Source organism: Wyeomyia smithii, chromosome 3 (assembly GCF_029784165.1).
Source record: "Wyeomyia smithii strain HCP4-BCI-WySm-NY-G18 chromosome 3, ASM2978416v1, whole genome shotgun sequence".
NCBI classification, from domain to species: Eukaryota; Metazoa; Arthropoda; class Insecta; order Diptera; family Culicidae; genus Wyeomyia; species Wyeomyia smithii.
This window is the reverse complement of record NC_073696.1, coordinates 167,054,476-167,067,083: the sequence shown is the minus strand read 5'-3', so window position 1 is coordinate 167,067,083 and position 12,608 is coordinate 167,054,476. Positions and strand designations below refer to the sequence as shown.

The window sequence follows — 12,608 nt, the reverse complement described above, 5'->3', positions numbered from 1 at the left end:
TTGGGCTCGGAGAGAGTGGTGTCTGTGCCTGTGGTGAAGGTTATCACGACATAGAGCACGTTGTTTGGTCATGCCCTGTGCACCGTGACGCCAGGTCTAAATTAATAGCTTCCCTGCAGGCCGAAGGTAGGCAGTCGGCTGTTCCTGTTCGTGATGTCTTGGCGAGCCGTGACCTATCCTACATGTCACTTATATACGTTATCCTGAAATCCATCCACGCCCCAGTTTAGTCCTATCCCCTTCCGCCTACATCCAACCTAACGACAAGAACACGTTAAGATCCCGGATCCGGAAACAGCAATCAGACCCGCACGATACTCTCAAGGCCCGAGGGAGACAACCCAATATGCCAGTCCGTAATATCTTGGACCAGCAGCGGAACAAATTAAATATGCTGCTCACCTATGGCAATGAAAACCATCATACAGTAAACCAGTGCTTTTAATGCAAAATATTATAGCTTCAAGTTAGATTTAGTTTCAGCTCGTAGTCGGCAGCGAGGATAAAATATTTGTTTTTAGTTATTAAGATACTTTAGAAAGTAAGCTACCAGATATAATTGGCGCCGTTAAACATTAAATTGTATTTGTGCCGTGTCAAATAAATTATGGATGAACAAAAAAAAAAGCTTTTGTTCCTCGTTGTTGGTTATCCCTAAAGAAAAGTCAGATATTCGTCTTGTTGTTGATTTGCGGGGACCCAACAAATGTATCCATAGAACTCCCTTTTAAATGCCAACGTTTGAATCTATTTTGCTAGAGTTGCATGGTGCAGAATATTTTTCTACCATCGACCTGACCAATGCATTTCATCACATTGTTCTGGATGAAAGTTCGAGGCATCTCACGAATTTTTTCGCTGGCGACGCACTCTACAGATGCTGCCGGTTACCCTTTGGTCTGACGAATGCTCCTGATATATTCCAGGAGGTGATGCAAACGGTTGTACCTTCAGGATGTGAAGGAACCGTCAATCACCTGGACGACGTTCTAGTTACGGGTCGAACGAAGGAGAGCACGATCGTAACCTTCAAAAGGTTTTAGAAAAGCTTGAGGAGCACAATGCTAGAATAAATAAACAAAAATGTACTTTCACACAGAGAGTAACGAAGTTTCTGGGATTCAAATTATCAAACAAAGGATGGCAAATAGACGACGAAAAAATAGGAGCAATCAAGAACTTCCGCATACCTGAAACACAGGCAGAGGTAAAAAGTTTCCTTGGGTTGATCACGTTCATCGAAAGGTTTATTCCCCAGCGAGCGGAGAAAACCCATTGTTTGCGCGAATTAGCAAATTCAAGAGAGTTTTATTGGAATTCAGAGTTAGAAGAGGAGTTAAACAGCCTGAAAAATGATGCATGGAGGCACGGTAAGACGCTTGGCTATTTTAGCAGAGGTGACGAAACGGAACTATTCGTTGACGCTTCCCCGCATGGATTAGGAGCTATTTTAGTTCAATACGACAGTGATTCCCAACCCCGGATTATTTCTTGCGCATCAAAAGCTTCGACACCGGCCGAAAAGAAATATCCCCAAACGCAAAAAGAGGCGTTGGCAATAGTGTGGGGTGTGGAGCGTTTTTCGGTGTACCTGCTGAATATAAGCTTCACAATACGGACGGACGCAGAGTCAAACGAATTTATTTTTGGCGGGCTACACAGAATAAGAAAAAGAGCTATTTCGAGAGCTGAGGCTTGGGCACTACGGCTGCAGCCTTACTCATTGAGGGTGGCTCGCATTCCAGGAGAAGCCAATGTTGCTGATGCGTTATCACGATTGGTGAAGGAGTCTCAGTTCACAAAGCCATTCGATGATTCAACAGAGAGACATCTCTTATACTTTCTGGACACGGGTGCTATGGAGCTCACGTGGGATGATATTGAGACTGAAGCAGAAAAGGACCCTGAACTAATACTTGTACGAGAAGCAATCAGAACTAGCAGCTGGGATAAAAGTTTGAGGAGATACGAATCAGAATCCAAGAACTTAAGAGTGTTAGGAGCACTGGTTTTCGCTAGAGATCGAGTAGTTCTTCCATCCGCTCTTCGCAATAAAGCACTTAATTCGGCACACCAAGGACACACGGGAATATCTGCAATGAAAAAAATTCTAAGAAACTATTTCTGGTGGCCAGGTATGGCAAAGCAAGTCGAAGGATTTGTTGAAGGCTGTGAGACTTGCTTCAGACTATCTCAAAAAAATCCACCGATACCCCTAACAAATCGCGAGCTACCTGACGGACCGTGGGAAATCTTGCAATTAGATTTCTTCTCTTTTAAAGATTTTGGATCAGGAGAGTTTCTGGTGGTTGTAGATACCTATTCAAGATATCTACACGTCATTGAAATGAAAAGCACAGATGCGGACTGTACGAATGCGGCCTTGAGTAGAATATTTGAGGTATGGGATACCCGCTTGTGATTCACAGCGATAACGGGCCACCATTTCAGAGTGAAAAATTTGTTAAAACCTGGGAGGACCGAGGGATCAAGATTCGGAAATCAATTCCTTTAAGCGCTCAATCGAACGGTGCGCCAAAATAAGGATTTAAAAGACGCTTTTGCAGCTGCAAAGATCGATTAGGTAAATTGGAAACTGGCATTAGAGAAATATTTGCATATGCACAATAAAGTTCGACCCCTTTCGCGGCTGGGAATTACACCATTTGAACTTCTCGTTGGATGGAAATATAGAGGAACATTTCCATGTTTATGGGAAGTCTTTTCTCCTGGTCGTATTGATCGTACTGACATACGAGAAAAGGATGCTTCATCAAAGTTGGACAGTAAAAAGTATGCCGATTCAGTAAGAGGAGCAAGAGATTCGGAAGTTTGTGTAGAAGACAAAGTTTTGATAACTCAACAGTCGAAACAAAAAGGAGACCCAATATTTGCAGGTGATCGTTATACGGTCATAGCAAGGGATGGCGCTAAAGTGATAGTGCAAAGCAACCGTGGTGTGCAGTATAGCAGAAACGTTGCGGATGTAAAAAAACTGCCCATAACGCTGCAAGATGAAGAAACGAATGAAAATACAGAGGATCTACTTGAATTTCAATTACCCGAAATTACAAAAGAACATCGCATTATTCAAGAAAGACCCAAACGTTCAATTAAAAAACCCAATCGATTCAACGACATGGTTCTATATTATATATTTGATTAGAGAGTAGAAGTGCATAGTATTGTAGGATTGGAATGAATAATAATAATTAAAATAATAATAAACAGCATACAACATAGTCTTTCCCTTTCAAGTCGAAAATCTTCCCTGAACGGGGAAATCATTTCCCCTTATTTCTTCTATCCCATCGCTGATGAAACATGGCTGATAATGCTATAAAAGAGAGCGCACTACGGGAGACGCCTCATTCGAATGTTCAATGCTGTACAGTACACAGCTAAGCAGGAGCAGAAGCAGCACCGAGCCAGAAGCAGCACCGAGCCAGAAGCAGCACCGAACCAGAAGCAACACCGAAGCAGAGGAAGAAGCACGGCCAGTCGTTACTCACACTGGGAGTGAGTCGGACGCAGACAGCGACCATCCAGGATCCAACTAACTGACGAGGCCCTCTCATATTGAGCCGGGCCAGCCAACGTCAGCAACAAGCAGCGGTATCCGATCGGCGAGTAAGCAGGCAGCAAAATGATGCCTGATTACGACAGCTTTTAATGCTGAAGATACAGAAATAATATAAAAAATTTAATTATTGAATTGAGAGGAAATAAAACAATAACATTTTAACGATTCTTCTTGTGTTGTTTTTAAATTTGAATTTCCCAAATTCTTTTTGTTTTCTTTTGCGTAGGAACATCATATTACGAAACTGAGTAACAGTTACTCAGTTTGGCTAATTCATGCTGTATTTGAAATGATTAAGTATCACTCGGTGCTCCTCCCAGCTGGTCTCGAGGTACGATGGTGGCCTAACAAACCAGTCGTCGTAGGTTCGAGTCTCGACTCGGGAGAGACTGTTAGTGTCAGTAGGATCGTAGCGCTAGTCCCGCAATTGTCCTGTACACTTAAGGTGAAATGAGACGGAATCCAAGCATCATTGCATCATTGTTGACACCACTACATCTTTACACTCATATGTGGTTGTATTGGTGCAACACGGTAGAACAGTACATAGTTGCCAGATTATTTTATTTAATTTAATGTTAGAAATTCAACGAATTTATCGATATAAACATAATATGATAATAAAATTCCATTATTTGATCCGCTGTGTTGTTCTTCAGTTATGTTCAAGGATTAAGGCTCTCAACATTAGCCACAAAAAATAGAAATCTTAAACAAAATGTCCCTCCTTTGCCAAAACAGCTGTAATGCCGTCAGATACAGAACCGACAGATTGTTTGCGAATATGTAGTTAAAGTCACTCTGTACAGTAGTTCTTCAAGTAAATGTAAACCATTTAATGTACCACCGTAGCTACAGAACCGAAAAGATTGCTTGCGAATATGTAGCTGATTCACTATGCTGATTCAATTCTTAAAATAAAGAAAATACACACCCGCCTCGTACAAGTGCTTACTCTAACTAACTTTGTTTAACTAACTTTATTATATTGAAACCCCGATTCGACAACGACTCCACGACAACTGCACCGGTGTCAACTGCTTACTTAGCTAATTTGTTCCCTCACCTACTGACTACTGCTGCTATCACCGAAAGTCAACGGCCGGCTTCGATCAGCTGTGCCGCAACGTTTTGTGGTGCTGCACAGCTTTTGAAAACTCACATTCAATACAATTGCAAGGCTAAAAAGGTAAACAAATAAAAAGGAATTTATCTCACCTTTACATTCGGCAGACTGATCAGAATATACCACATCGTTTGGGATATGTACAGGAACGTTAAAAGATGATGAGGTTTCACAATCGTCGGAACTCGTAAGTTTTTGTTTTTTCGATTTATCTAACTGGTTGCTCCACGGTTTTTCATATGTCCATGCCAAGGGATCAACAAGATTTCTCTTCATTTTTTTTTGCGTTCTCGCGAGCAACCGCTGCTCTTCTTAGTTTAGTTGAACGCGGCATGATGATCCAAAAACCACTAAAGTCACACTTCACAAATGAAAACACTACTACTCCACACAACTTATTTCAAACTATATGCTCTACATGCTCGCGCAGTGTGCTGACTTTGCTGCCAACACGGGCGCACAGTTTGACGGGTGCAAAAGAGTTGAAAATAGAAAAAAGCAAAAAACGGTAATTTCGCGACTTGCTTCACTTTAAAGGCAAGTTCAAGCCCATTTCGGTCGAGTTTTTGTGAAAATTAGATACGATCTCGATGATCATAAGTGTGAAGAGAAAAGTATACGTAGTTTGAGTGATTACGCGACTAGTACGTGCCGGTATTCGCGGAAAACATTCTAGTGGCTACCGGCGTGAGAATATAAACAAAACCGAGAGAGAAAAAACAGCGGCGTGAAAAAAAGCAAGATTAGAACGTTTTAAGGGTTTCACGCTAAAACCGAATGTGCAAATTTTTTTAACTAGGTTTTTAATAGCTTACGGACATAAATGCTCGTTTCCCCTGTCTGCCAACGAAATCTCACAAACTCCGATCATATTGGGCGTACACATATTGGGCGATGCCAAAGATTGATATCTATGAATCGATATTTAGGTTTTGATATTTAATCGATAACCTTTAATCGTTTTACAGATAACTAAAGTTCGATGTGTCGCAATCAATTTAATGTGTGCCACTTCAAATATTTTTGGTTTCTGTCTATTCCAGTGCTACCAGAATGACTGAAAATATGGAGATCGGAAACGAAGTTGACCAACTCCAAAGCCGTTCGCTAGAAGACGTTGCATCATGCTCGTCTTCGATATTGAACTCACCGGAGGTCAACGTCGTTGATTCGGAAACCTTTTCCGATGGTGTATCTACTGCTGTGGAGGATACATCGATTGAAAGCCATGAAGAGTCGGCGCAAGTCCAAGGGGCTCTTCATGGCAAGAAATTTCCCAGAAGACTGTGTGGCTCGGAAAGGAAGCGGTTCAAGAAGTTGCTTGAAGATGGGCACGATAGAGACGAGGCCCGTCTTCTCGCAATCAACCCTTCGAAAACGAGCCAAAATCGGACAGTCAAAAGACCGAGACAGATCGACTCCTCTAATTGCAGTGAAAGCAATCCTCTTCCAAAAAGGAAGAAGGAATGTCAGACTACTGCTACTCGGAAGGAGTCAGTGGATAGGCGGATGGAGGTGATCAGAGGTAATGCCACTGGGACTGCAAACAGCCCGGTCGGTAAACCTAAAGCGCCTCCTACCTACACTGAAGTCCTTAGCCAGTTCAATGTTGGAGTGATGCCTAAGGACTATCCGATGTCTCAGCTCTCGACTACCATGATGGAACTAGTAGAAGAGTCCATCCTGGCTATAGTCGTTGATAAGAGAAAGGAACAATTCAAGCCCAAATTCACCAACTGCAGGTTTAGGTCCGGGTTTATGGTAATAGAGTACCAGAACCAGGAAACTGCAGACTGGCTGAAAGGAATTGTTCCGAGTATCAAGCCATGGGAAACAGATGATCTGATGGTTGTTGATAGTGAATCTATCCCGAGACCAGAAATTTTAGCTGTCTTCTTTCCCAAAAGTGAGAAAAACGACAATAAAACCATATTGGCTCTGGTTGAAGGCCATAAAGACATTGCCACTGGTTCTTGGAGGGTGTTAAAGCGCAAGCCCATCAAGAATCATGTGCAGCTTATCCTGTCAGTAGACGAAGCGTCAGCGAAAAAAATCGCTGATTGGAACTACAAACTGAATTATAAATTCGGAATTATATACCCGCGGAAAATCAGGGCTGGTCGAAATTTCGAAAGCGCCAGGTCTGAAACCACGAAAAATGCTGTAATCGCCGAAAAAGTTCTGCCTTCACTACCGGTGTAAACAGCCTGTTCAAGGGAGCACAGATCGACTTGAACTGTCCTCCAGTACGGTCGCATTTTACCAACAGCTCGAGGCTAAGTCTTAGACTACCGAGAGATATTGAAATTTTGTTTTTCGCTTTCAACAGGCAATCTTTTTAAAAGACTACCTGTTGAAAGGCAAAGTAATAAATTTGTTTTTAAAGTTAACGAGTGTTTAGTGAATAAATTTGGTTTGAGATATTTCTAATTAAATTCTATAGTGAAGTGAAAGTGTAGTGAAGTTGTCCAGTTATGCCTGGAAAAAACAAAAAAGCTCGTTTTGATGCGGCATCAAGGAAACGTGAGGCATCTCCTCCAAGTGACACTGAAATTTCGACTAACAGGTATGATATTCTTTCTTCTGTTGGGGATCTAGAATTCCAAACTTCTCATACTGAGCATAAAGCCGTTATGAAGAAGGTTAAAGTTCCACCTATTGTGGTATTTGTAGCAAATTTTAAAGCATTTCGATCAGAATTTTCATCATTTCTATCGAATGTGAAAGTTAATTTTCAAATTGGTCGCCAAGGCGAAATTCGTATTTTGACCGAATCTTTTGATGGCCATAAACATCTTTTACAGTACTTGACTGAAAAGATGTATAAATTTTACTCTTTTGATGCCAAAAACGAGAGACCGTTTAAGGCTGTGTTGAAAGGTCTCTCAAATGATCAAAGTATTGATGAAATCAAAGATTGTTTGTCAGAATCACTTGGTTTTGCCCCCAACCAAGTAATTTTGATGAAACGAAAGGCAAATGCCAAAATTTTTCAAACTGGAATACACCAGGAAAATTACTTAGTACATTTTGATCGTACCAAAGTACATAATTTAAAATGTTTTGAAAAAGCACGTGTTTTATTCAACGTGCGAATAAAGTGGGAAAATTTCAAGAGACATGGAGGAATCCACAATCTTACGCAATGTCGGAATTGTCAAGCCTATGGTCATGGAACTCGAAACTGCCATATGCCTGCAAAATGTATGATTTGTGGTGACACTAGTCACACGAAAGATATCTGCCCCGTAAAAGAGATCACTAATAGCTTCAAATGTGTAAATTGTGGGGGAAATCACAAATCTAATTTCTTTAATTGTCCTGTAAGGTCAAACATTATTGCTTCTAGACAATGTAGGAATTCTAAACAACCTGTTGTCAATGTGGGTAATCAAAAGACTTTCAGTACTGTTCAGGCATCACCAGCACTTTCATTAGCAGGTGTGTCTGTAGGTAATAATTTAAATTCAGATAACAAATTTCAGACAAATAATCCTGTTCAGGCAACACCAGGCTGTTCATATGCCAGTGTCCTTTCAGGTAATATTTCAAATTCAAACAGTAACAAACCATTCGTGTTTGGTGCTGAAAAGTCAGCCAGTATTGATTTAGGTAATCCAACTCCCGAAAAGATTGAATACCTGCAACAATCCATGCTGCAGCTAATATCCGTTTTGTTTAACTGTAACTCGATGTACGAGGCTGTTCAAGAAGGTATAAAATTTACAACTAATATTGTTATGAAATTGAAATTCAGCAATGATTTTAAATAATGCTGTAAATTTTCTAAATTGGAATGCTCGCTCTTTAAAAGCGAAAGAGGATGAATTTTTCAATTTTTTAACTGTCCACGATGTGCATATTGCAGTTGTGACTGCAACGCTATTAAACTAAAAAAGAACCCAAATTTTATAGTTCATAGGTTTGATAGAATCGATGTTGCCGGTGGTGGAGTTGCAATAGTTATCCACCGTCGAATAAAACATCGTGTTTTACTCCATCTTGAACCAAAGTTATCGAGAGTTTGGGAATTGAAATTGAAACAAGTATTGGCATTTTATTTATAGCCGCAGTGTATTTGCCTTTTCAATGCACTGGTGAGCGAAAAAATTATTTCAAGGGAGATTTGCAAAAACTCACAAGAAATAAATCTAAATTTTTAATCATCGGTGATTTTAATGCGAAACATCGATCTTGGAATAATGCTCAAAGCAATTCCAATGGAAAAATATTGTTTAATGATTGCTCGGTTGGATTTTATTCAGTTTTATTTCCAAATGGTCCTACATGTTATTCTTCTATTAGGAATCCATCTACAATTGATTTGGTACTAACAAATCAAAGCCATTCATGCAGTGATTTATTAACTCATGCTGACTTTGATTCTGATCATCTTCCCATAACATTTTCTATTTCCCATGAAACTATTTTAAATCCCACTAGATCTGTGTTAAATTATCACAAGACTAATTGGGATAGATATCGTTCTACGATCGAGGAAAATTTGAATGATGATATTATTTTACAAAATAGTGCTGACATTGACAGAGCATTAGAAAATTTTAGCAGCTTAATACTCAATGCCCGGAATTTATCAGTTCCTAAGGCTCGAGTGAAATTTAATGCACCAATTATTGACAGTGAACTTCAACTTCTTATACGTTTGAAGAACATACGGAGACGTCAATACCAAAGATCTCGTGATCCTGCTTTGAAAATTATTTTTCAAGAATTACAAAAGGAAATTAAACATAGATTCACTCTCTTGCGAAATGAGAATTTCAAGAATTTCATTTCAATTTCATTTCACCGAAGAGGTATTGGAGACAAACTTGAATGAGGTGCGAACTATTCCCAAAAAATTTAAAAACATGAAAGCACCAGGAGATGATGGGATTTTCTATATCCTCATCAAAAGACTTCCCGAAAACTCTTTAAATTTCTTGGTAAAAATTTTTAACAGATGCTTTGCACTAGCACATTTTCCTACGAAATGGAAAAATGCCAAAGTCACTCCAATTTTAAAACCCGAAAAGAATCCAGCTGAGGCATCAAGTTATCGACCAATTAGTTTACTTTCCTCTATTAGCAAACTTTTTGAAAGAATAATTCTTAATAGAATGATAACACATATTAATGAGAACTCAATTTTTGCAAATGAGCAGTTTGGTTTTCGCCATGGGCATTCCACTACTCATCAGTTACTTAGAGTAACAAATATGATTCGAACTAATAAATCTGAACGCTATTCGACTGGAGCTGCTCTCTAGATATAGAAAAAGCATTCGATAGTGTTTGGCATAAAGGCTTAATAGCTAAAATGTCAAATTTCAGTTTTCCGCTTTACCTTACAAAAATGATACAAAGTTATTTAACTGACCGCACTCTCCAGGTTAACTTTGGTCTAAATGGTAAATCTAATAGATTGCCTGTTAGAGCTGGTGTGCCTCAGGGGAGTATCTTGGGCCCAATCTTATATAACATTTTTACTTCTGATCTTCCTGATTTACCACCAGGTTGTGATAAATCTCTGTTTTGTGACGATACAAGCATTTCCGCAAAAGGAAAAAGCCTTCATGTTATATGCAGTCGGCTACAAAAAAGTTTAGATATATTTTCTTCATACTTGCAGAAATGCAAGATATCCCCTAATGCTTCTAAAACACAGTTTATTATTTTTCCTCATAAGCCAAGAGTTTCATTTCTCAAACCCACCCATAACCACGTTAATAAGATGAACGGTGTGGTCTTAAATTGGTCTGATCAAGTTAAATACTTAGGGCTAATTTATGATAAGAATCTTACTTTCAAGGAGCACATTGAAAATATCCAGTCAAAGTGCAATAAGTACATCAAATGTTTATATCCTCTTATCAACAGGAATTCTAGACTTTGTCTCAAGAATAAACTGTTAATTTACAAACAAATTTTTAGGCCAGCAATGTTATATGCAGTTCCCATCTGGACAAGTTGTTGTGCAACCAGGAAGAAGACACTTCAAAGGATTCAGAATAAACTTTTGAAAATGATTTTGAAGCGTCCTCCCTGGATTAGCACGAACGAGCTACATAGGCTCACTAATGTAGAAACATTAGAAAATATGTCAAGCCAAATTATCAACAAATTCCGACAAAAATCGTTGCAATCCTCAATTGCAACGATTAGCTCACTTTATAGTCAGTAAGATAATTTTAAGTTTATTTTAAGTTTAGTTTTATTCCCTTTATTCCTTTTTTTTTTCTTGACAAGTTGGTTTAATAATTTTCCTACAATTACATTATCTTAACTGCGAAAGCTAATAACATTCAATAATACTAAAAAGCGTACAAATATATATAATAGTGTTGAAATGTCACCATTTGTGGCAGAACACACAATACTAATTCTGAATAGATATTTTAGTACATAAATAAATCATTACAAACTCCCCCCCCCCCTATAAAAAAAAGGGAGCACACCTGAGGGAGAGCAAAACAAGCACTCAAAGGTACCCTTGTATAATCACCGTACGCAGGGGGAGCGAAAGAAGCCCCGGGAGCGAAGCTGTACCGAGATGGACGACAAGAACATATAAAGTCTTGGGACTTTCAACAAATAAGGGTAAGCTCCTTTATGATGATTCTGAGCCTGCACCAAGAGCAGCGCTTTTGGTAAGTAGTAATACCAACTTTACGCCAATTACAGAATTCATCGGACGGGATATAGTTGCTGTGCAAGTGAAACTGCCAACGACACGGGGAAAAGCGGAAATAATGGTGGCCTCCGCCTACTTCCCAGGGGAACTAGAAGAAGCCCCTCCCAGGGAAGTACAGGAGTTTATAGCACATTGCAAGAGGCAAAATAAGCAGTTCATCGTTGGGTGTGATGCAAACGCCCATCACACAATATGGTGAAGCACAAACAAAAACAAAAGAGGTGAGTCCTTTTTTGAATATATCTTCTGTATGCCTGAAGGGCACTGGGTACTGAAATGCCACTGCGACATTCTTGCTGATTGTCTTTTGTGGCGAGCCCCGATTGCTGTGCGCAGGTTACGGATTGCTCGTACTCATTGATGGAGTAGAACTGTTTTGTTGTAAACCCAATTAGGTGCAACATAGTTGATAAAACTAATTACCTGTTTGGGATTAGAGTTCCACACTTGGTATGGAGTTAAAAGGTAGCCTCCTAAGAAGTTGTACCTAGAGGAAGCAAGAGCTTCGCAAGAGCAAAGCAAATGCTCTGAACTCTCTGGTTCAGATTTGCAGAATCGGCAGGTGTCGTTCAACACTACGCCGATTTTTTTTAATGATAAAAAGCGGGACAGTGTCCGGTGAGGAGTCCCGTGATTATCCGTAGGTCACTACGATTTAGACTAAGTAGCTTTCTGGCGGTTCCAGGGTTCGGATAGATAAACTGTTTAGCTTGTCTACAACCCTGTGCCTGTTGCCATTGGGATACTATTTCTAGCCCTTCCCAAGTTAGTAGTTCGCTTTTGATAGCGGAAATGGACGTACCCAGAAACGGCTCGGGGCCAATAAACCGCTGTGCTGATCCCTGTCTTGCTAGGTAGTCAGCGTGTTCATTACCCTCGACTCCGCAGTGTCCGAGCACCCAAAACAGAAAAACTGAATTCTGTCGGGAAAGTTCCCGTAGAGTTTCAATGCATTCCCAAACAAGTTTGGGAGCGCATTTGATGGACTTAAGTGCTAGTAGTGCTGCTTGACTGTCCGAGAATATACCGATTTTCGCATGTTTGTAGTTGCGTTGCAGACATATTTTTGCGCAGATATATATGGCATACACCTCTGCTTGAAAAACGGTGGGCCATTTTCCCAGGGAAAACGTTTCCCTGATACCGGATCCGTATATACCAGATCCCGTTAGGGATCCCATTTTCGAGCCGTCCGTATAAAAACT

General features: G+C 40.0%; 1 protein-coding gene across 1 annotated transcript; it reads left to right on the top strand.

Annotated features, from left to right (window-relative positions):
* Positions 1 to 5,762: 5,762 nt before the first annotated feature.
* On the top strand, positions 5,763 to 6,911 carry LOC129728821 (uncharacterized). Its single transcript, XM_055687288.1, has one exon. The coding sequence runs from the start codon at positions 5,763 to 5,765 to the stop codon at positions 6,909 to 6,911; it is 1,149 nt and encodes a 382-aa protein (XP_055543263.1).
* The last annotated feature ends 5,697 nt before the right edge of the window (positions 6,912 to 12,608 follow it).